The sequence below is a fragment of the Canis lupus genome, chromosome 20 (genome assembly GCF_003254725.2).
Source record: "Canis lupus dingo isolate Sandy chromosome 20, ASM325472v2, whole genome shotgun sequence".
Lineage (NCBI taxonomy): Eukaryota > Metazoa > Chordata > Mammalia > Carnivora > Canidae > Canis > Canis lupus.
The window spans coordinates 44,071,751-44,096,651 of record NC_064262.1 but is presented as its reverse complement, the minus strand read 5'-3'; the positions used below and the strand labels follow the sequence as shown (position 1 = coordinate 44,096,651).

At 45.1% G+C, this 24,901-nt stretch overlaps 1 protein-coding gene and 1 long non-coding RNA gene across 9 annotated transcripts in view; one reads left to right on the top strand and one right to left on the bottom strand.

The window, feature by feature from the left end:
* Nucleotides 1-24,901, top strand: part of GATAD2A (GATA zinc finger domain containing 2A) — a 107,492-nt gene that overhangs the window by 19,706 nt on the left and 62,885 nt on the right. For 4 of the 8 annotated variants that reach the window (XM_049098068.1, XM_049098066.1, XM_049098067.1 and 1 more), the window contains exons 1-2: nucleotides 20,657-20,751; nucleotides 23,606-23,732. In XM_049098068.1, coding sequence (XP_048954025.1) covers nucleotides 23,619-23,732 — 114 coding nt within the window. In that variant the 5' untranslated portion in view covers nucleotides 20,657-20,751; nucleotides 23,606-23,618. Of the gene's footprint in view, nucleotides 1-13,592; nucleotides 13,740-20,656; nucleotides 20,752-23,605; nucleotides 23,733-24,901 lie in introns of those variants that run through there. The other 4 variants (XM_025458183.3, XM_025458184.3, XM_025458185.3 and 1 more) reach the window with 3 other exon arrangements.
* Nucleotides 856-13,496, bottom strand: LOC118351728 (uncharacterized). The gene is made up of 3 exons (XR_004807647.2): nucleotides 13,445-13,496; nucleotides 1,151-1,237; nucleotides 856-941 (listed from the first exon to the last, which is right to left on the bottom strand). It is a non-coding gene; the product is annotated as an uncharacterized LOC118351728 (long non-coding RNA).

Genomic DNA, 24,901 nt, shown 5'->3' with positions numbered 1-24,901 from the left:
CTTTGCTGATTATTCTACAACGGAGAGTGGGTTCCAGCCTTTATGAGTTCAGATTTTGTATGTTTTTTCCACTAGCCTAGGCGGGACCCTAGTGATACAGAATAGCTTAGTTTGTGGGGCCCCACCAGGGGGAAAGGAGGTAGCCCCTTTTCTGTCTTTGCTAAATCTCATGTTCTCACTTTCAGGAATAGTGCCTCCATCTGTGGGATAGGAAGATGTTTGCCAGGCAGATCTGTCCTCCGGGGTCTTGCCTTTAAGAGGCTACTTGCACTTCTGGCTTTATCACAAGTAGTCTCTGGCCAGGGATGGGAAATGGGTTGCCTCCTGATGGTGCTTGTAGTGGCAAATGGGAGAGTCCAGGACTGAATCCTAGTCTCCTTCCAGACTTACAGCTCTTAACCTGGCTTGGGAATTTGATAGATCTGGCTTTGCTGAGTAGTTTACTGCTTTTCAGCCTTGGGTGAGTTGCCTGGTTACCAGGCCTCAGCTCTCCTATCTGTAGGCAGGGAATATATCTTTGATCTCATAGGATGGCTGTGAGGACAAATGGGAAATGTTCGCAAGTAAAAAGTATCTTAGCTCCTGACTCCATTCACCTCTAAGACAAAATTGACCCCCAGATGACAACTACATGATGAGCCCCATAAGATCTTACATGTCAGTTATCACACACAATGAAACACTCAGATTGAGGAGTTAGATTTTCTTTATAACAAAATCCTACCACAGCCTAACAATTTTGAGGTTTTTAGAACTCATTGTAAGGAGCTTTCATCTAAAAAGGTCATCAGGGATCCCTGGGTGGCGCAGCGGTTTGGCGCCTGCCTTTGGCCCAGGGCGCGATCCTGGAGACCCGGGATCGAATCCCACGTCGGGCTCCCGGTGCATGGAGCCTGCTTCTCCCTCTGCCTGTGTCTCTGCCTCTCTCTCTCTCTCTCTGACTATCATAAATAAAAATTAAAAAATAAAATAAAATAAAAAGGTCATCAAATTATTTGGAAGGGAATTGGAAAAAAAAAAAAAAAAGAAAGAAACCCTGTGGTTTTAAACCTGCATATAATCCCAGCATAACGTTTCCTCTAATCCCAGTTATTCTGTGTAATTAGCCTTTGAGTCAGTGGCTTTTAAATTGTATTCCACACATTCTTACCTTGGAGGCAGCTGCTCAACATAACCTTGGAGGTGGACAGGTTTCAGGTCAGTATTCTCTTCACTTGAGATTCTAGCTGGTGGATTTCTGTGGTGGTGATAAGAGGTTTTTAGTTTTCTTGTGTGTTTTGGGCAAGTTTACTCAGCAAGTTCTGAAAACTTTGCCACTGCAACCTTATTCACATCCACAGAGAAAACACATTTTTCCCAACTGCTCAATGATTTGGGGAAAGTAGGAGTGTAGCAAACTGAATTCTTGGTTTGAAGGCATTGGTTGAATTGGTCAAGCCATTCCAGACCTGTAATATTCTCAGGTTTGTGTATCATTGACAGTTCAAATGATTGAACTTCATTTTTTGTTGTCTCCTGTGTTATTCTGTGCATGTAAAGGGTTTGTACCTGCCCCTTCAATGGCCCTGTTTTTTTCAGAGGATTCTGAATCCATGCCCTCCCTGGGATTCTCTTATATGCACTGGAACCCTGGGTGATTTCCAAGTTTGATTAGTGTTTTCCTTAACACTTTTGTTTTTTGTTTCATTAACTGACCTTAACAGTTTGTATGTGGGTCATCTTTCTCTTGTTTCCCCCTTCCCAAACTTTGCAATTTCCTTTGTTGATGTTTGTCTCTGCTGAAGTCTGGGGAGGAGGTGGGAACCTAGGTGTCAATGGTAGGAGTTGCCTGGTCTGCTTTTGAAGTTTTCTTGGGCAAAGATACTAAGGTACCAAGTCTGGGTGGAAATGAAATTGCAGACTTGTAGTCAGTTTATATTTGTCAGAGCATTAGAAATGTAACTATGTTTGATACTTGGGCCCTAGACAAGTCTAGGATTCACCTGGGACTAGCTTGCTTCTGTATGCTGTTTTACTGAACGCAGCACAAATTTCAGGATGAGTGGAGCAGCTCTTGATGTTATAAACTGGAAACTGAGGCCTGAGAGGAGGAGTGGCTTGCCTCTGGTTTAATTTGCAGAAGGAAGGAGAGCATAGCTCTTTGTTCTCTCCTGGAGCTTCCTTGGTCTGATCTCTGTCATCCTTTTTTTTTTTTTTTTCCTTTTAAAGATTTTACTTCTAAGTAATCTCTGTACCCAATGTGGGAATTGAATTTACAACCCTGAGATCAAAAGTTGCATGCTTTATCACCTGAACCTGCTAGGCGCTCCATGTCCTTATTTCTTTATGGCTTGGTCAGTTATTAATTAATTACTTCATTCATAATTTTAAAATTTAAATTCAATTTAATTAACACATTGTGCATTTTTTTTTTACATTGTGCATTTTTTAATAAAGATTTTATTACCAAAAAAAAAAGATTTTACTAGAGAGAGCACGCACATGCACGCACAAGCAGGCTTCTGCTGAGCAGAGAGCCCAACCTGGGGGTCTGTTCCAGGGCCCTAGGATCATGACCTGAGCCAAAGGCAGATGCTTAACCAACTGAGTCACCCAGGTGCCCCATGTAGTGTATTGTTAGTTTCAGAGGTCAAATTTAGAGATTCATCAGTTGCATATAACACACATTGTTCATTTCATCAAGTGCCCTACTTCATGCCCATCACTCATTTACCCCATTCCCCCAACCACCTCCCCTCCTGCAACCCTATAGTTTGTTTCCTATAGTTAAGAGTCCCTTATGGTTTGGCTCCCTCTTTCCATCTTATTTTATTTTTACTTCCCTTTCTCTATGTTCATCAGTTTTGTTTCTTAAATTCCATGTATGAGTAATCATAAGGTATTTGTCTTTATCTGAGTGACTTATTTCACTTAGCATAGTACCCTCTAGTTCCATCCACTGGTTTGGTCAGTTCTGTTTTGTACTAGGTCCCTCCTCAATTAGGAGGGCCATTGGCAGGTTTCCTTCCTTAAGGCCTCATCATTTTTTTTAAGTTTTTATTTTAATTCCATTAATACAATATTTTTAAAAGATTTTATTTATTTATTCATGAGAGACACACCCAAAGAGAGGCAGAGAAAAAAAAAAAGAGAGAGGCAGAGAGACATAGGCAGAGGGAGAAGCAGGCTCCCTGCAAGGAACCTGATATGGGACTTGATCCCTGATCCTGGAATCACGCCCTGAGCCAAAGGCAGGTGCTCAACTGATGAGCCACCCAGGTGTCCCTAGTTAATACGATGTTCTGTTAATTTCAGGTATATGATATAGTAATTCAACAATTCCATGTATCACCTGGTGCTCATCAGGACAAGTGTACTTCTTAATCCCCAAAAAGCCTCTTTTTTTTTTTTTTTTTTGAGCCTGAAGTCATCAAGGTATCTGTAGTGTAGGGATGGGACAGGACATAGGGAGGAAGAACTAAGGACTGCTGGAATCTCAGGGCTGCCTTTAAAAAAACAAAAACAAAACTAGCAGTGTTTCCTGTTTTGGAATCAAGTGGGTGATGGCTTTCAATTTTGAGAGCATGAAACTCCTTTTCCTGTCTATTAAGAAAAAAGTAATGGCACTTATTTGCAGAAATCCTTCAGGTGACTTGGTGACCATTTCAAGGTCAAAGCAAGCAACTGTGAAAGTAAGGTGGAATGGGCTAAATGTCAGTTGCTGGGCTTCAGTGGTTGACTGCTAGTCCAGGGAGAGGGGTGGAGCATTAACAGCCAGTTAAGGGTGCTAGATGATTCTAGAACAGTACAATCTGGTACTGGAGTAGTCTTTAAATTGTATCACAGAAGTGGTTAGAGAGATTGAACATGTTTTGTTTGGAAGAGAGAAGTTTGGGGGTGGGGGCCATGAGGGATTCCAGGAGGCCCATTGGTGAGTCACTATCTGACAGAGGCCTTTTCTACTCCTGGTCCAGTAGGCACCCACTCAGCTCCTCAGGGAATATGGATGGGGTTCTTCTTTTCAGAGAGAATATCAGGTGACCCTACCACAAAAGGCAGTGAAAGTGGACAGATCTTCACCTGGGGAAGGGGCTTAGCATTGGGTGAGCTTTTCAGACATGCACCCATTTTTTGTGGAGGTTAAGATGATGGGAGAGCTTGTCTACTCTGTTGCCTTGTTTTATGGCTTAAGGAAAAAGGAAACTTAATTTGGATAGAAAAGTTAGGGTAAGTTTGGTCTGTTTAACCAGCCTTCTGAGTTTATGAACTACTGTTGGCCTTTTTTTTTTTTTTTTTTTTTAAGTTAACCCACTGATATTTAAGAGCCTAAGCTGCTCTGGAAGGTGCCCCATGTAGTGAAATGCAGTGTAAGCTTCTTATCAACACATGGTGGAATGAACAGAGCAGGAGATATATTGCTGGCTGTGAGATTCTCTAGACCTTCCTAGCAGGCTAGCTGGGATGGGTGACAGGGATGCAGAGATGTCTTTGCAGCCAGGTGGTTCTAGCCCCAGGCTGTGAGTAACCCTTACTATACTCCATGTGCTGTGCAAATGTAATTTTTTTTATATGCCATGATGTGAACAAAATGGGGCATCTGATCTATCACTCTCCACTCTCCAGCACACTCTTCTGAGAAGGGGCTGTTTTCTTGATCTTGGGAGGTCTATAGTTCTTGTGGGAAAGGTTGGTGATGTTGGACTAGACCATTTATAAGGGGTATTTCCTTGCAGTGGAGCATCAAGGATGGATGGAGTTGACAGATAACCCTCCCATACCTCAGGGTTTCATGGAAAGTCATAGCGGGAAATAAGGTTAAAAAATTTTTTTCAGGTCATTCCAGTTATTATGACCTTAAATGGAAGACTGTTTACACTTCATCTGAGAAGCATGGAGAGCCCTCAGAGATTTGTGAAGAGGAGAGTGTTCACTTTAATTGAGCAGGGAAGCCAGTTAGGAAAAAGGGACATTGATAAAAGGCCTGAGCTAATACGGCCTTGAATTTGCCTGGTGTGGAATAAAAAGCAGGAACAGGTGCTAGAGACACTGTGCAAGGAGACTGGGTGGGGATTAGCTGTATACTAGGGGCTAAGGACAAATCATCCGTATATTCAGAAACTGGGGTCCCTTCCCTGCTTTGCCTGTACTGTACCCCTGGGATCTGGTGATGGCCCTTTCCTGCCCTCGGGTTTTACGGCCACATAAGAGAGATAGAATAGGGTGCCCTGAGAGAGAGGGAAGAGTGAGTAGGAGCATGTCTGAAAGGTGCAGCAGAGTGAGGACTGGAAGTTGACACAGGCTCTACATTTGTGGGTCTTTGGTTTTAGGGGTGCTGAATGTGAGCAAAGAGGAGTTGAACTGGGTCCTGGAGAAGGTGGTCTGAGGTAATGTCTACTGCCTGGGAGAAGGTGGACGTTTGTGAGACAGCCTAGCCTGTGGTGCTGGATGGCTCCTCTTTGTTTTACCTGGCTGGGAGGGAGGATACATACAGTGGGCTGAGGTCTGAATGCCCCCTGCGACTTTTAGAAGTCTCGTGATTGTAAGGGGTATGTCTGTGAATCTGCCAGATTGCAGCCACCACAATTGGGGGGAAGCTGCAGAACTTTATCTGTTCTTATGCCTCCTCTTCCCAAACTAATAGTGCTTTGTGTTAGAAGAAAAAAAAAAAAAAAAAAAAGTGAAAGAATAAACTAAGAGTGACCATACACATCTCCTCTGTTTCAAGAGTGAGGTGGGGATGGAGGGAAATTAGATGGACACAGCCTGTGGAACTGTAGCAATTAGAGGGACTAGAAAGAGATTTGATGTGATTTCAGTGTCCTAAGACCTGGTTGGTAACCTGCATTTTCTAGATTCTGAGGATTTTCCAACTTGAGATTTTGGATACTTTTCTGGAAAGACACAGAGTGATTAAAGCTCTTCTCTGAAACATTCACATGAATTATTCCAACAGCTGCTCCTTTCTGGTTTGAGAAAGTTTCCTTGTTTCATGCATTGCTGAAATGTTTTCATATCATGGCTCTTTTGGCAGAGTCCAGGGGAGAAGACAGGTGGGTGTCCAACAGAGTAACACCACCAGTGTTGAGAGGGGGAAAGGCTCATAGTTGCAGGAAGGAAAGGGGCCTTGGGGATTTGGCACTTGAAAAAAAATGACTTGAGTTCCAGAGTAGCACCTGGTAAGTGAGGAATCAGGCGAGGTAAATTAAGGCAGCAGCGTGGTGCCCCATATACAGAGCTAGGAGGGCTGGCATGTGTCCTGGCCCCTGCCCATCCTAGGAAGCCCTCCTTGTAAGGCCTGGCTGTTCCTGAGCCCTGTATCTTCTGCTGTCTTCTCACTGCTATGTCAGTGGCCAGGAGACCAGTTTTATTTCTACTAGTTTGTGTCTGCTCTGTTTATTGCCTCATACTTGTGAGCCTTGTGCTGTTCTCATGGAAAATCTGCATGTGTGCAGATTTCTCTCTGTGGGGGACTCTGGTTTGCGTCTGTGGTGTGCTAGAGTGTGGTTGGTGTGTGTACATCTTACTAGAAATGAAGATGAAAATTGGTCATGGTTTGTGACCCCGGCTGGCAGTATTGATCAAGTCCTTTAAGCCCCTTCCTTTGGCTTGTACCTTGGCAGGTAAGGACTCAGAAATATGTGCTTCAACACCTCTGAGGTGTTTTGTGCCTTTTAAAGAAAGGATGCACATGAGTAATTGAATTTGCTGCATGGTCCACAGGATACAGCTTGCATAGTTGATGCTCACTCCTCCATGAAGTTTCCAGCAACTCAGGAAAGGGTTAAGTTAGTGTGCTTTTAGGAGAGGAATTGTGGGTGTGCTGATCTTTGCTCTAGGAAATTTTCCCAGAGCCTTGGGAAGGATCCAGCCTCAGGATGGTTTCAAAGTCAGACTGTCCCTAATGGTACAGTGGTTCAGATTTTAGCCTGGGAGATAGCTGACCTGGGTTTGGATCCCTATTTGACTTCTTGGCCCTCTAACCCTAGCCAATCACGTTGACTTCTCCCAGTGTCCATTTTCTCACTTGTCAAGTGGCAGTCCCTTGTGAGAAGTGTGGGTAACATTGGAAGTACCCCCATATGAAGTATAACATTGGCAGTACCCTGGGTGAAGTGGGTAGCATTAGCAGTACCTCATTCTGTGGTTATGAGGATTAAATGAAATCAGGCATGTAAAGTGCTGGCACCCCGCCTGATATCAAATAAAAAATTCAATAATTATTAGTCACTGTTATGCTTTTCTCTTCCTCTGTTAGTAACAAAATCTCTTGTCAAGATTTTTTTTTTTTAAGATTTTATTTGCTTATGAGAGACACACAGAGAGAGGCAGAGACACAGGCAGAGGGAGAAGCAGGCTCCATGCCGGGAGCCCAATGTGGGACTCGATCCCGGGCCTCCAGGATCACGCCCTGGGCGAAAGGCAGGCGCTAAACTAAACCGCTGAGCCACCCAGGGATCCCTCTTGTCAAGATATTAAAGATGATTCTTTCAATGTCCAAGAAGTTGTTGTCTGGGCTTTTCTGTAGCAGTTTGAAACTCTGTCACTTTCTCAATGAAGAGTCAGGCCCTTACCTTCCTGCCTCACTGATGCCTGAACACTCAGGAGGAGGCTTGGACCATGGGGACAACAGAGCCCCTGCCTTGGCAGTAGTGTCACTGTAGTCTTGGGGACAGATCTGCAGGGCCTGGGTCTTAGGCTGGATCTTAGTGCTGGATGTTTAGATAGGGCATGGGTTTGTGTGAGGCAGCTAGAGGCAGAGCACGGCAGTGGGGTGGGCCTTGGAGGAAGCAGGAAGGTCCCTTGTAAGGCTGGCTCAGTAAAGATGTAGGTGAGTGAATGCCACCGCCCTCATGGCCTTGCCCCTCTACCCTGTGCTGGCCTTGCAACCTCCCTTACAGGGAGGGCTGGTCGCCTGGGACCCTGGGTGACTTCCCACAGGATGTCTCCCTTGGGGTGGGATTGTCTTGGCAAGACTGCTTCAGAGACACTAGAGTGAAGTTGTTTGGACCTGGCCCCATGTAGGACAGTGTTTCTCTGGGATGTATGGTCTGTGTTTTCAACAATTGATGGTTTAGAACTGTGCCTTTGCCTGGAGGAAAAAGTGTGTTCCAGGCAAAGGCAGAGTGTGTGCCTACATGGTGGCCTAAGTGTATTGGTCCTGATTGTGCTGATTTTGGGTGTGTGTATGCATATATGCATGTATGTTTGTATGTCTCTGTGTGTTTGTGTGTGTACGGTGGCCCTGTATGTGCATATGTGCATGTCCACTGGCTCTACTTGCTAGAGTGGAGAGTGGAGCCTGACACGTGTAGTTACTCTGGCGTGTGCAAACGGAAGAAAGACAGTCCAGTCCACGCTGGACATGGACTCTGTGTAGCAGAGTCCTGCCTTGTGGGGCCTTCAGCTTATTTGGGTTAGTCTCAGGTACAGGCGAAGTCCCATTGAGGGCACAGTCTGAGCACGTGTGGCCCTTGCAGATTTCTTTACACTTTTTTTTTTTTTAAGATTTTATTTATTCATGAGAGACAGAGAGAGAGAGGCAGAGAGACAGGCAGAGGGAGAAGCAGGCTCCATGCAGGAAGCTCGATGTGGGACTCGATCCTGGGACTCCAGGATCACGCCCTGGGCGGAAGGCAGGCACCAAACCGCTGAGCCACCCAGGGATTCCCCCTACACTTTCTTCTTTTAAGGCAGTTTTTGTTACATTTACATTGTATCTTGTAACACTTCTACTGTTTTAGTACTAAGAGTTCTCCTTGATGCTAAGAAGTTTGACTGGAGGCAGAAGCAAATTGAGAGACTCTGGTCTCCTTGCCATTACACCCCAGAAGGCAGGCCCTTAACTCTTCTTAAAGCTTCTGTGCCGGCAGTTTGGCCTTGGCTACTTTGTTTCACTTGGAGCAGGGTTCGCCAGGCATCTGATCTTCAATGCAGTTTCCTTCCTGCTCCTTAGATGCTAGCTCTTGGGCCATGTCAGTAGAACTAACCAGCAGGGTTCTGTGTCTACCCCATCCTCCTCTTCGTCCCTCCTCTTCCCTCTCCCTGTGACACTCGTGTGAGGGTACATGATGGGAAGTGTCCATGCGGACACTGGTGAACTCTGATGACTGAAAGAAGCCAGCTGCAGCTCACCTTCACCTCCAACCTTTTTTTTTTTTTTAAGATTTATTTATTCATGAGAGACAGAGAGGCAGAGACACAGGGAGAGGGAGAAGCAGGATCCATGCAGGGAGCCCAACGTGGGACTCTATCCCAGGTCTCCAGGATCACACCCTGGGCTGAAGACAACTCTAAACCGCTGAGCCACCGGGGCTGCCCCCTTCACCTCCATCTTGACCTCAGTTTACCCTGTAGGGCAGGGAGTGGTGAAGACAGTTGATGGTTCTGTGAACAGGAGCCCCTCCTGTTCCTGACATCCTCTGATCATACTTCTATTGTTGAATGTATTGTCAGGAAGATATGGCATCTGTTTACATCATTTCTCTTTTTTTTAACTTAATTTTAAAAATTATTTATTTTTTAAAAGATTTTATTTATTCATGAGAGACACAGAGAGAGAGGCAGATAGAGAAGCAGGCTTCTGGCAAGGAGCCCGATGCAGGACTCGATCCCAGATCTCGGGATCACACCCTGAGCCGAAGGCAGACACTCAACCGCTGAGCCACCCAAACGTCTTTTCTCTCTTTTTTAAAAAAGATTTATTTACTTGAGAGAGAGAATGAGGTAGGGGAGAGTCATACTCACTGCTGAGAGGCTCAATCCCACGATTCTGGGATCATGACCTGAGCCAAAGGCAGACACTGACTGAGCCACCCATGTGCCCCCATTTCTCAATTTGTTCTTAATGTTCTTACATGTAGTGTAAGCCACTATTTACTGATAGATGTTGCCATTGTTATAGTTTCTTATCCTTTTGCAGCATTTTAGTCCTGCAGTTTTTGTGATTGTTGTGGTACATTATCAGAGTTTGCAGCAGTGATGAAGCGTCTGGAGCCAGGAACCAGCTCGCTGGCTTGGACTTTGCTGCAAGGCCTCAGGACTCTTGGGCTGGCCATGTGGCTTTAGTCAGGGCCATCAGTACCACAGTGTGGTTGGTGGACAGTTCCAGCCACTTCTTAGAAGTTACCAGATGAAAGTACCTGCCTGGCTCAGTCGGTAGAGGGTATGACTTTTGATATTGGGGAAGTGAGTTTGAGTCCCACTTTGAGTGTAGAGATTACATAGAAATCTTCTTTTTTTTTTTTTTTTTTTTTAAGATTTTATTTATTTATTCATGAGAGACACAGAGAGGGGGGGTGGGCAGAGACACAGACACAGGCAGAGAGAGAAGCAGGCTCCATGCAGGGAGCCTGATGTGGGACTCGTTCCTGGGTCTCCAGGATTATGCCCTGGGCTGAAGGCAGGCGCCAAACCGCTGAGCTACCCAGGGATCCCCCCAAGATTACATAGAAATCTTAACAAAGTTACCTGATGGATTATTTGGCCTGTGCCCTGATGGTCAAAGAAACTGAATTCTGCCACTTAGGGAAGCTTGGTTGGTCAGATGGTTATAGATTATTTTGTATTTAAAGACCTAGTGTCAGACTGCATTTCCAAAATTCTTCCAAGTGCACCTTCCTGTCTGAAACTCGAGGGCATCTGGAAGGTTTGTGGTTGGACACACCGACTGTGTTACCTGCCTGGGTACTCACTAGCCCCTCTGGATTTGGATTTAGGCAGATCTTTAAGGTTTGGGGAAAGGAAACTACCAGTTAAATAGACCGGAGTCACTGATTCTCAGTCTCTTATTGCCAGCTGGAAGATAGTACCCTTCTTGGGGATCAAGGTGGCATGAGGTTGCCTGAGGCTCCAGGTTCATCCAGCTATAATAGGATGGCTGGCGGGTACTTTCCTTGGCAGTGAGAAGGTGGCTGGAGGTGGAGTGGGGTTTAAAGGTAGAAGCTGGAGGTCCTCCCCCATTTATATTTCTTTGAGATTTCTGCCATCTTACCACTGCTGCTGACCAACCAAAATAGTTGTCTTGGACCTTTCAAAAAGAAGTTATGTGAACTACTGTAGGTAGATTTTGTTTAGATTTCAGGACTAAAGTTCTTTTCTTCTAGGCCCAGGTCTTTATTTGTATGTATACTTTGGAGCTGTCTTTAGAATGCTGCTCCCTCTAGGTGCTCTTGAATAACAACAAAAGCTTTCCCTTCTCCCATCCAAAGAAAGATACAGTTCTTTAAATATTGGCCAGTACTTGCAGAGATTACCAGATTGTGGCAGTCTATCTGCTTATCCCCCTACCCCCCTATAAATTTGAGTATAGTTGACACATAATGTTACATTAGTTACAGGTGTACTAGTTGGAAGTACTGCCTCACCAGGACTGCCTGTTGTTGGAAGATGGCCTGTAGGGAAGTAAACTCAGCTCAGCCCATGGCCTTTATGCTGCTCCTTAGACTTAGTATAATTTACTGGTCTTTGCTCTGCTCATGAATATGCAGATCAGGGTTGGTGCCTGTGTTGTCACCAAATGAGAGTGAGTAGGTTACTGATTTAGGGGCTGTTCTTACAGCTTGGAGAAGGTGGTGGCTTTGCTCCTGTTCGCATGGTCATGCAGGCTCTAGGCCACCAAGACCTGGTTGAGGAAGCACTTGGTGCCTGTGGCTATGGCCTGGGATGCCTCAGTGATAATGGAAGATAACTGTCCACTGGTGAAAGGAGTCTTAACCTTTCTAAGAGGTTGCCTTTGTGATAAATAAGGTATTGCTTTAAAAAAAAAAAAAATCAAGAAAACTTGGCATAAGAATAGAATGGCTGGAGGTTTTATTTTGTGACATGAAGATAAACACAACCTGGCTGCCAGCTATAAAGTTAATACAGCTGATTGAGATGCTGTAAGACATGGAGGCAGCCTGGATGATGTGTTCTTGGGAACAGGCTGGCTGCCATTAGGTTTTCTGTTGACTGCCTTATAGATGGAGGCGATGTCTTCTGCAGGTGGGACTTTCTGTGATCCTTACTCCCAAATTTTCCTGTTTTGACTGGTCCTGGAGACTCAGCACCACTCTTTAGTTATCTCAAGAGGATTCTTTGCATGTTTTGCAGTCACAGATCACACAGGGATATAATGTGTTTACAAAGGAGACTGACTGACTACCTGCTTGACCTAGCTAGGCAGGGAACCTAAAAAACAATCATTTTTGCTCCTCTTACTTTTAATCTCTCCTGGAGCAGCTGACCAAGAGACAATGCACTCTGGGCATTCCTATCTGAAATGATAGGCAATAAAATGCCCTCCCTCTTTGTGTTGGGTACCTCATGTTGGAGTCACTTGATGCTATTTTTCTAGACAGCATCCATGGATTTAGCCAGTGTGGTGAATCCCCTGGGCCTGGCTCTGCCTCACAAGATAGGTGGGCTTGATGCTTAAAACTTTAGGGGGGCGGGTACAGTGTTTCCTTTCCACTGACAGTGATTGGGCTAGTTGCATGGGTCTCCCTTGTATAGAGTTGGTTGTGTCAGGAGTTCAGGGCTTGCACCCCTGGAGGGCCTGTATAAGTGTTACCACATCTGGCCCAGGTGCTCCAGGGAATAGGTTTGAATTGGGCTGTGTCTTCTCTGGCTTCCATTTTATGAAATGTTTATTTCCAAGATGAGCTACTCATTTTTACCATTCACCCACCAGGCATTGCTTGATTTCCTTGGGTTTTGTCTGTGAGATGGGGCTGGGAGAGATACATCCCAGAGAGATGGGATGCAATGGGAAGTCAGAGCTGGGGTGAGATAGGCATACTTAAAGTCCATCTGAGACATAATGTTACTAGTGCTGCTTGCATTTTACCGTTCTAAGTTTTTCCAGTGCCATTTTGTGTAGTTTCTTTGGAGAGTGGAAGGAAGGATTGGTTAATAAGTGGAGGATGTCAGGGACTTAGCTGGTTTGGGAAGCAGTGTTCTAGAATCATACATTTGGTTGTGGGTACACAAGGTCTATGGGCTTTGTTCTATACACATTTTGGCTCCAAAGGGTTAAAATGATATATGTGGTTCTACCTTAAGAGAGGTTGTGCTGAATGAAATAACCTAGACACAAAAAGACAAATACCGTAGGATTCCACTTACATGAAGCCCCTAGAGTAGTCAGATTCAGAAAGTCAGTAGTCCAGAAAAAGTAGAATGACATGTGCTAGAGGCTGGGGTGGATGTAATGGTGAGTGTTTAATTGGGGACAAAGATTCAATTTTGCAAAGTGACAAAGTTCTGAAAATGGATGGTGTTGGTGTTGATAGTTGCACAACAGTGCGAATGGACTTAACCGTACACTTAATAGCTAAAACGGTCGACTTGATGTTACCTGTATTTTGTTACAGTGAAAACAATCAGAACCTTTCTGAATTCAGAAATATTCTGCATCTTTATGAGCATGTATTTTTTTCTTCCCAAGAGTTAGTTTAGGGAGAAAAGAACAAAGGCACTCACTCACATTTTGATGGCTTAACTTGTGCCAGATACTATGAGGTTTAAGAAAAAAAAAAAAGGATATGGATATGTGTGATTCTAGAACATTCATTGTAACATCATTTTGGGAATGTTGGAGCACAGGGATTCCGTAGGTGTTCTTTGGTCTCCTTAGGGGTAGGGCTTGGGTACACATTCTCCAGCTGTGTGGAGTGACACAGGACTCAGAGTCTTCAGGGGACTTAGGAGAGCAGAGTCCAGAAACAATCTGAGGTCTTTTCTGCTCCAGTAGAGCTCTCTACTTGGCTTAGAGCTTGAAGGTATTTCTTGTTTTCCTATGGCTATTTGTCAGCTGATTTCCTTAATATAGCTCATATTGGTGCACATACACAGAATGGGAGACACCAGTTCTCAGGTTCTTGTTATTAACAGAGATGTTATTTCCTCTTTTGTTCTTGTGACATTTTCTTCAGGATGTCCTTTAATAATGTAACACACCAAGCATCTTCAGTGCTAAAAACTACACTAACACTTCAGATGTTTTCCGAAGTCTCTAGATAGATATAGACATTTGATTCCTAAACATTTTAAATATGGGGGTTTATATGAAGTATTGAACTTCTGTGTGGACTTGGACAGGGCAACTGCCCGGGGGTGAGAGTGAAAACTCTAGATAGGAGTTGAAATATTTTGAGGAACAACATTAATCACACTATTCAAAGTAAAGCTAGTTGCTTCTGAGAGCCTTCCTGCACCAGGGCCTGTCACTTGGTCCTCAGGATAGTCATAAGGCCTGAGGGTCTGCCCAAGGGGTCGATGGCTCCTGCAGCTAGTCAATGATTCATCAGGAGGAAGTGCTAGAACATTCAGGATGGTTTGGTGGTATGAAAGGGAGGGATTCCTGGAATGCCCAGGAAAAGGGGGTATGGTGGAGTGAAGCCTTGGAGAGGAAAGGGATCTGTTGGAAAGGCTGTGCTGAGGGTTTAAGGATAGGATAAGAAAGGAGGAGGGGAGTATAGGGTGTGGGTGCCATGAGTGCAGGGGTAGCTCATGCTTCTCAGCAGTGACAGAGGAAATCTTTCCAGATGTAAGGCTGTAAAGGCCTCTAGAACCTCTGAATGCCATTCTCCGAGCTCTTTGCCTTTCTCCAAACAGCAGCGTAAGAGAGTGGGGAGAGCTTCCCCCCAGAGGTTGTGGTGGTGCTGTGGCCTTGCCTATCTCCATGTTACTTCTTCCTGGTGTTGACTTGCTATTCTAATTAAGGGTAGAGTTTATATTTATATTGCTTTGTTTTTGCCTCAGTTCCATGGTGGAAACATAGTGTGGTTGGGTATTTATAACTGATGGAGGATGCCATTTCCTCCTTCTGTTTCATTAGGCATTGGATAAAGAGATGAACAAGAGCTTTGCTTTTTCTCAAGAGTGTTTGGGGAAAAGAGCCTAATGGGATGCTGGATGTCAAATGTCAAGATCAGCTGTGCTAAGTGTTGAGGCTATAGTCCTCACTAATAGAGAAAGGAATGGGGGAGGGACTGGAAAGGGAGAGGATGCTTGAGTAACAGGTGCTTGAGTCTGAAGGATGAGTGGGAGGACAGAAGGGCTTTCCCAGTGGTGGGAACACTATGTGCAAAGGGCCAGTGGTAGAGGCTAGATGTGGTAGTATGAAGAATTGAGACAAGGCTAGTGTAGTTGCAGCCAGAAATGTGGTGTGCGTATATACATATATACATGCATGTCAGATGACTTCATAGAGTCACTGTAGGCCTAAAGCAAGCAGGGCCTCGAAGGTCAGGGTAAGACGTTAACAAGCATTGGGGGGCTTGAGGGGCTTTAGGAATGGCTACACTGGTAGGGTGTGGTGAATGGATGATCAGTCTCACAGTGAAGGCATAGCTTACCATGGCAAAGAGAAGAAAGGCAGGGGCAGATCAGGGGCCTGGAGGGCGTATACTGGTTGTTAACCTCAGTGGATGCCTACTAGGTTTGCCAGTGGAGATAGGCCAGTTCTGGTTGCCAAGGACGGGCTTGTGTAGCTGGCCTCACTGCTGGCTCCTTGGCCCTCATGGGACTGGTTCTTCACCTCTCTAGTATGCCAAGTCATGCTCTCCCCTACTCCATGGGGACATAGGGTTAATGAGGCTCCATGCTTTGGAGAGAGCAGATACTGCTTTGTGCCCTGGGGCTGATACAAAGCTGGAGCATCTCCTTGGTGTGCCTGTGTCCTGACTTTTTGTTGTGGTGTGCCACTCTGTCTGGGTCATCTCTGTCCCTTTGATACTCAGCACAGCCTGTCAGGGCTGCAGTTTCCTCCTGCTTTCAAGGATCAGGTAGTCCATGTTTTCAGCTTCTGGGGCTGTACTGTCTCTGTTGCTGTTACTCAGTTCTGCCTTATAGATGGAAGCAGCTGTGGACAGTACATACTTGGGTGGGTGTGGCTGTATTCCAGGAATACTGTTTGCCAGGACAGCGCAGGCAAGTTTGAAGACCCCGGATTAGAAAGTGGAATCGTTGGCCCAAATTAATCATTCCCTAGCCAGCCAGCACGTGGAGCAGTATGACCTCTGGGCTTGCTTGTGATGCTTTACTGTTGTCCAGCCTCAGTTTCTCCCTTTCTGATAGAGCTGACCAGGGAATTCCCTCATTGATAATTTGGTGGTGCAGTCGCTAAGACCTTTGCCAGGGAGGGGCTGGGTAACATTTTTTCTTCAGGAGCACTCAGTTTTCATGGACCAAGTATACTTTGTGAACTTAGAGGTGGGAGAAGGTGAAAGGATATTGTTAGATTCCATCCTGGAGTTTTGGCCTAATGTTGTGTTTCCAGAACTGGATTAGAGCCAGGGTGGTAAATATTTGGTTACAGATACAGTTGAAGAATTTTTAGATTGCACAAATGTTTGATGAGTGCAGATGGTGGTAGAAGGAGACCAGGGGTGTATAGCTTCCATAGGGCTTGGGGGGGGTGCCTTGGAGAGCCCAGACTTCGTGGTCAGATGACTGTGGCCCCAGAGACCCATCCCTGTGTTGGCCTTGGGTACTGTAACTGTAACTGGAGCGTATCCTCAGAACTGGAGTTCCCCAGACAACAGCCAGTTCTTGGCCAGTGCTCCTCCCCTCAAGTTTAAAGGGAGCCAACCTCACTTGCCTGAGCTAGAGAGGATGAAATGGCAACAAAGGACTTCTGTTCCCCAAAGTGCAGTGACTTGATTTCATGTAAATTACCATGGCTACCTTCTTACCAAGTGTGATCTCCCTTTGACTGAGAAATCATTGTGTTTGGGTGGGTTGCAGAGTTGAGGTGGTGTGTGTATGTGTGTGCACGTGGGTGTGCGTTTTTCCCAGGTGTGGGGTCAAAGCCAAGCCATAACGATTTATCAAGGGAGTAGAAGAGTCTCTTATGAGTTGGTAATTGTGTACTTAAGGGTTACTTGATACTGTTTTAAATGTATGGGTTGGAAATAAAAACAGTAAAAGCTCTTTCAACCGAGCCAGTGCAAGTGGATGGCAAAACAGTCCAGATGATGTATCGTAAAAAACAACTACAGTTTATTTCAGAGAAATGCTCCTGGTTTTGATGGTGCTAAGTGATCTCCACTTGGTTTCCACTCCTTTGTGAATTTCACACAATTTGAATGGAGGGACTGTTGGTGTGTGGGATCCTCAGATAGGTTCCTACTTCTTCAATGTTAAATCATCCCCACCCATTCATTCAAATATTTACCAGGCACCTGGTATGTGCGTGAAATAAAATCACGCATCAGGCAGACAAGACACCCCTTTCCTTGTGGCATTTACGTTTTTATTGGGTGAGAAAGTCCACAAACAGAGTAGCTGCATAATGTGGAGTATGCAGGGAGGCTAGGCCTGTGGGAGAGAAGGAGCAGGGTGGGCCTCTGCAGAGACATTTTGAGCAGTGACTTGAGCAGGAGGGACATGGAAGGGTCTGCCATCTGTGGGGTGAGAGTGATTGAGGCTGAGGGAGCAGGTGTAGTACAAACACCGTAGCAGCTCCTGTTAGAACAGGCCATACACAGACATTTCTGAGAAACTGTGTGAAGCTGAATATGAACTGGATGTTTGCTGACATTTAGGGATTATTATGTGGTAGTTATGTTGTCAAAGGTCATTTTCAATTTGGGATGCCAGTTGAAAAAGTGATTGTTAAAATGATAAAATATCTGGGATTTCGTTTAAAACATAAAAAGACCCGAAGGTAGGGGGTTGCCTGATGTGTTGGAGGCATGACCAGGAAGCCAAATGGCTGAGGCAGGGATGAGCAGGGTGGGCACCAGAGAGTCCTCTGGGGCCAGGAGACGATAGTACTTCACTCAGCAAACACCAAACCCGGTGTGCCCAGCAGAGGTACAAGAAGCTGTTGGGCTTTAGATGTGTTTGATGGCAGAACCAAATGCAGGGACTGACTAATGGCAGTCCCTGATGGACTGGATAGTGGAGTAGTCTTATCAAGAGGACAACTCCAGCTTTTAATCTGAGCAGCTGAAAGACTGGGTTTGCTGTGACCTGAAATGGGGAAAGCTGTGTTTGAGTGTGAGAGTCTTGGACATTGCATTCTATCCCATGATGCACTCTGTATGTTGTGATGACACATTAAGATGGCCTTTTTCCTTGCAGGGTTAAACTGTCCAAGAAAATGTCGTCCAGTGTGTCTTGTGGTCTTGCAGAGTAGGATACTGGTTCTTTGTCGAAAATCAGTTGTACACGGTGCATAGGTATATTCTGTTCATCCATCTCTTGACTGACAGTCTTTGTCACACTGTCCTGAGAGAGGCAGAGGGAGAGGAGCATCTAAAGCAGTCTCTAAGCCCATTGCAGAGCCCAATGTGGGGCTTGATCTCACAACCCTGAGATCATGATCCGAGACCCGAGCCAAAATCAAGAGTCGGATGCTTTACTGACTGAACCACCCAGGTTCCAGTTGGTTACTGTAGTTTTATGGTAAGTCTTGAAATCAGATAGAGTAAGTCCTCCAAATTTGTTCCTCTTTTTCAATTGTTCTCATTATTCTAGGTCCTTAGCATCTTCGTGTAAATTTAGAATCAGATTATTGGGCAGCCCCGGTGGCTCAGCGGTAGCGCTGCCTTCTGCCCAGGGTGTGATCCTGGAGACCCGGGATCGAGTCCCACGTCACGCTCCCTGCATGGAGCCTGCTTCTCCCTCTGCCTGTTTCTCTCTCTCTCTCTGTCTCTAATAAATAAAAAATCTTTAAAAATTAAAAAAAAAAAATAGAATCAGATTGTTTTTTCTACAAAAAAAAAAACCCAAAAACATACTGGGGATTTTTTATTGGGACTGTATTCAATCTGGATCAATTTGGGGGTGTATTGACACCTATGGACAAGACATCTCCATTTAGATTTTCCTTCATTTCTCTCAGTGATGTCTTATTGTAGTTGCATTTTTATAGGCCTTGAACATCTTTTAAAAAATTAAACATATCCTGGGGTGCCTGGGTGGTGTTGGTTAAGTGTCTGACTCTTGATTTTGGCTTAGGTCATGATCTTAGGATCCTGGGACAGAGCCCCACTTTGGGTCTGCACTCAGTTGGGAGTCTGCCCAAGGGTTCTCTCCTCTCCCTCTGCCCTTTCCTCTGTGTGTGCCCTATTTATTCCAAAATAAATAAGGGTACATTTCTTTTAAGGTTTTATTTATTTACTCATGGGGGGGGGGGGGGCAGAGACACAGGCAGAGGGAGAAGCAGGCTCCATACAGGGAGCCTGATGTGGGACTCAATCCCTGTCTCCAGGATCACGCTCTGGACTGATGGCGGCGCTAAACCGCTGAGCCACCCTAAATTTTGGTTTCTTTAAAAATTTAAGTATTTCATATTTATGCTATTTTAAATGGATTTTTAAAAATCTGTGTGGAAATATTGCTGACTTGTATTGACCCTATTTCTGAAGATTCAGGGTAGGTGTTCCCTCTTTGTGGCAGAGTGAGGCCATGGCTCAGGAGATCTGAAAGAACTAGGATTAACAATGTCCACTGGTTTTTTTTTGTTGTTGTTGTTCTGAATGGGGCCAAGAAACAGCGACAGGAAGTACCCCCCTCCCCAGGAACTAGCCCAGGTGGTGGCTGCAGCTAGTGCTGGGCCTCACGGAGGAGGATGCCATGTGCTCCTTGGTGCCCAAAGGTCTTTCCATAGAGTTCACTGATACTTGCTTATTTTGCAAGTTCTCCTGTGGAAGTGTTTCTCACTATCCATGAACTGTGAATTGCTGTGAACCCAGTTTAAAAATAAAGGTTTCATATCAGAGCCAAGCTCCTGGTAGTCATGTGGGCGCAAAGAATGACAACTGAGGTGATACAGTATTCTGCAAGCTACAACTGACAGCACTGCCCTGGGATTTGGCTGGTTCTCTAGGTTTAGCCTCTGTGGGTGGAGCCCTGCATGTCTGATGTCACAAAAGAGGGGGAAGTCCTGGGGCCACGTTGTCTCTATGACCTTGAGAGAGTTCTGAACATTCTTGATCCTTAATTTTCCTGTCTGTAAAACAGGCAGCTCGCTCTTTCTCACTGGGCAGTTGTTTTATAATCCCTGTGAAAATGATCCTCAGCATAAAACTTTGAGTTGCCCTTTGGAGGTAAAGTCTGCCAGGTTGCAGGCACACTGCATCTTCATCTTTTTGAAGGCAAACCCTACACTGCTTGGAATGGTGGGTGGTTTGGACCAGGGAGCAAAGAGGGTCATGTCTGTAGAGGGAGACCTGGGTGATTCGGGGCAAATTCCTGAATATTACACAAATCGGTTCCTTTATGTGTAAAACGGAAATGATTGCATAACCCTAAGATTGTCTTGGGGATTCAAAGAGATAGGGCGTTTTAGCATGGTAACTGGAACTCACTACTGAGTACCTATTAAATTCTAGATATAACTATTTCTGCTGTTAATGTTATTACTGTTGTAACCAAAACATTGACCCATTTTCTGTGTATTCAGTATATTGGCATGTGGCTGTTTATTACCACCTCTTATCTATGTCCATATTGCTGTAGTCAGTTTTTTGGGTGCTAGTGTTTATTGGTTAGTACTATATCAGGTCATAGGTCAGAGAGTGATAGAAATTTATTTCCTCAGCCTGCCCCCCTGTGGAAGGTAGCAGAGGCATAGCTGTGGTTGAAATATAAAATTTTGCTATGTAATTACAGGGGTGGGGGACACTGAAAATTGTCTATATATTTCAGAAACTTGCCTTGGAAACTCAGTATTTCTTTTTCTGTCCTTCAGGTTGGTCAGCACGTTGACACAAGTTGCCTTTGACGTAGCTGCCGCCATGGCCAGCTGGTAGGACCAGGCCTCCCATGCACAGAAGCCAGGTGAGTGTTTGGGATCCAGTACCTGTGGAAGGAAGACTCTTAATTTGCCCAGCAAGCCTCAATCAGCTCCATGGACATTTGAAACTAAGCACTGTGGGGATCCCTGGGTAGCTCTAGCGGTTTGCCACCTGCCTTCAGCCCAGGGCATGATCCTGGAGTCCCACATCAGGCTCTCTGAATGGTGCCTGCTTCTCCCTCTGCCTGTGTCTCTTTTTCTCTGTGTCTCTTATGAATAAATAAAATGAAATCTTTAAAAAAAAAAAAGAAAGAAAGAAACTAAGCACTGCTTCAGATGCTTATAGCCACCTCCTAGAGGAAATGGAGGGAGGCAAGTCCCTCTAGGACTGTGTACTGGGCTGTCACCATGGGATCACCCAGGCCCTGCCTGTTGCTTCCAGGGAGGCCATTTGCTCTCCCTTTGTGTCTCAGGGTTCACTTGAAAAGCCCAGGCCTGAATGGAATAAACCTTCCTGGGAGTATCAGGAGTAGAGGATAATCCTGGTCAGGTGGCCTTTGCCCTCAGGCCATTTTTGTGATTTCCCAACAGTGACCAAAATGATAGAATTTTACCCTGACCACTGTCAGTGGCACAGGCCCCTGCACTGGTGCTTGGAACTGCTCACCCCTACTTAAGCACGCCTGTGAGGAAACTGAGCCGGTCTCACCCCCTGCTTAGGGCTCTCAAGTTGACTCTCAAGGGCTATCAGAACCCAGCAGGACAGATCTTGACACCTGGGTGGGATTGTTGTCTGGCCAGTCACATTTTGGCCCAGGACTGTCTATCTGGAGAATAATGTAGAACTGAGAGTTAGAACCTAGAAGGCAGCTTGGAGACCTCCTCGGTTGGTCAGCTGCTTCCTCTTATAGGCCAGCCAGCTGGTGACTTGCTGAGGAGAGTGTACGCCCCTATAACAGCGCCAAAGCTGCATAGGGTGAGAACCAGTCACACCTGGATTCACCTGCCCCTTTTTTTTTTTTTAAGATTTTATTTATTTATTCATGAGAAACACAGGAGAGAGAGAGAAGAAGCAGAGGGAGAAGCAGGCTCCTTGCAAGGTGCCTGACGTGGGACTCGATCCTGGGTCTCCAGGATCACACCCTGGGCTGAAGGCAGCACTAAACCGCTGAGCCACCCAGGCTGCCCGATTCACCTGCTTCTTGGCGAGAGTTGGGATTGGTTTATAGCTCTTATTTACATCTAGCAAAAAAACAAAACAAAAACCAAAACCCATGAACATGGTCAAGTATCCTGGTAGTGGGAAAATATTTCCAGAATGCTTTCCTGACAAAAACAAGCTTTACCAGTGCTTTAAAAAATGTTTTTAAACACTCAAGATATAATTTGTCTACCATACAGTTCACACATTTATAGTATATAATTTAGTGTTTTTGTTTTTTTGTATATATAAAAGTTGTACAACCATCACCTCTATCTAGTTCCAGAACACTTATACCCCAAAAAGAAACTCCATCCTCATTAGCTGTCACTCCTTATCCTCCCTCTCCCTCTAATCTGCTTTGTGTCTATGCATTTGCCTGTTCTGAACATTTCCTATCAACCGAGTCACATGATATATAACCTTGTGTGTCTGGCTTCTCTCGTTGTAGTTTTTGAGGTTCATCCACGTTGTAGCATGATTCATTGCTTCATGCTCTTTTATGGCTGAGTAGTAATTCCGTTACATGGAAGGACCACTTATTCATTCATCTGGGATAAATTTGGGCTGTTTCTACTTTTTGGCAATTGTGAATAGTGCTGCTATAAACATTTGTGTATACAATTTGTGTGGATGTGTTTTTGATTCCTTTGAGTATATACCTAGGAGTGGAATTGCTGGGTCATATGGTAACGGTTGAACTTTTTGAGGACCTGACAGACTGTTGTCATGACACCTGCACCATTCTGTATTCCCCAGCACTGCCTGAGGCTCCCAGGGTTTTCTGGAGACAGAAGTGACCTAAAATCTGTGCTGGTTTCTTAGAGCTAGTTGAGGATCATCAGTGTTGATGATACTTGTTACCTGGTTCTGGTGGCTTGTTACCTGGTGCTGTGGAGTAGTGGGACATCCCAGAGTGGGCCTGGCACTTGGGTATTGACAGGCTACCTTTAGACATTAGTGTTTAAAAATCAAAGAACTTGGGGATTCCTGGGTGGCTCAGCGGTTTAGTGCCTGCCTTTGGCCCAGGGCGCGATCCTGGAGTCCCGGGATCGAGTCCCTTGTCGGGCTCCCTGCGTGGAGCCTGCTTCTCCCTCCTCCTGTGTCTCTGCCTCTCTCTCTCTCTCTCTCTCTCTGTCTATCATAAATAAATAAATCTTTAAAAAAAAATCAAAGAACTTTACATCTGAAAAAGGTCTCATTTGAAGGCCAGCCCACTGGAGTTAGTGATTGCCTTTGTCCTATAGCTCAGGTCATTTTCTGAAGGCAGTGGGCTGGCTTAGGGTTCTCTGAAGTCCTAGGGTAGGTGCTCCTGCCTCTTTCCTGTCCTTGGTTAACTCAGAAGTAGTAAGTACTTGCTGAATGAATGAATGAATGAATGGAAAAGAGGAAAGAAAGAGAAAAAGAAAGAAAGAAATCTGCTTCCCATAGCATTAGAAGCAGTTGGTTTGGGAATTTAAACTCCTGGAAGTCATCCTAGGTATTCTTTCTGACCCTGCCCTCCCCATCCAGTGCATGGAGGGGCTTGATGGGAAAGGGACAGTCTATGAACAGTTATGGCATGTGATGGCTAATGTCAGACAGGCAAAAACACTCTTGAATTTCTTAAGATTTATAAATATGTCAGCTTATACTTTTTAAAAGATTTTTAAAATTTTAAAATCTTTTTATCTTTTATCTTTTTTATCTTTTTAAAGATTTTATTTATTCATGAGAGACACAGAGAGAGAGGCGGAGATACAGGCAGAGGGAGAAGCAGGCTCCCATAGGGAGCCCGACGTGGGACTCGATCCTGGGAATCCAGCATCACGCCCTGAGCCCAAGGCAGGCGCTAAACCACTGAGCCACCCAGGGATCCCCCAGCTTATACTTTTTGTTGTGGGATATAAGTCACCTCAGCAAATTGATTGATTTTGGGTTTTCTCTGGTTAATACCACCTCACACCCACTTTTCAGTTAAATCATGGCTTGTGATCAGCTAGGGTCTCCCCATTCCTGCCACTCAGGACTCAATGGGCACAGATGAGGAGGAGGGTAGGCTCCCAGGGAGCCCTAAGGTATACACACAGCCCCCACACAATGCCCCACCTTGTATGCAGTTGCATGTGTGCACGCCTTGGGTCAGACTGCCTGCTTAGGCTAATGGATTTGGATGTAGCATCCACCCTTCAAGTTTTGCTTGTCAGGAGCTCTGTTTGTTGAGCACACTGCTCATGTGCTGAATGACTAGCCTTATGTTGGGTGTTAAGGATTAAAAATGAGTATGGCTTATAGAAAAACAGTTCACAAAGACCATGAATGCAGATAGCCGTAACCAAGCTATGGAAGATGCTCATGTCTTTCTGATATTAAGAATAATGTTCTTTAAAGCTTCCTCAAGACAACATTTCTGACTTTTTGTCCCCAGAGGTGAATACCAATCTGTTGGTGGAAATCAGGCACTGCCATATGTTGCTTTTTTAGAGGTTCACAACTCCTTAGAGATTTGCTTACCCTTTGCTCCAAAAATTCCAGTTCTGGAAAGGTATCACAAAGATACAGTGTCAAAATTAAGAATTGTGACAAGGATGTTCATTACAACATTCTGAAGTAGCAAAACTGGAAATGACTTAGATGTTTGTCAGTTGGGGTTGGAGACAATGGGGGTGGATCCCCTGGTGGGATGGCGTCAAGCCCCTGAAGGAAGGAAGGAGGATGTCCTCATGTCATGGTGACAGGATTTCTAGGGTGAAATAAGTGGAAAAAACAAGGTGGAGGATGAAGAGATGTATGTAGCACATTTACCTATCCAAGAGAAAGGTGGGGGGCTATGGATGTATGTGTGTGTGTGTGTGTGTGTGTGTGTGTGTGTGTTTGCTTGTATTTTATTTTTAAATACAGGAAATCTAAACCATAAATGAACATAGTCATTTCTGGGAGGAGGGCTGAGAGGGGACAAGGTTACCAGAAGATGTCTCTGGCTTTCTTTTCTATGTAGTACCAGATGGGTGTTT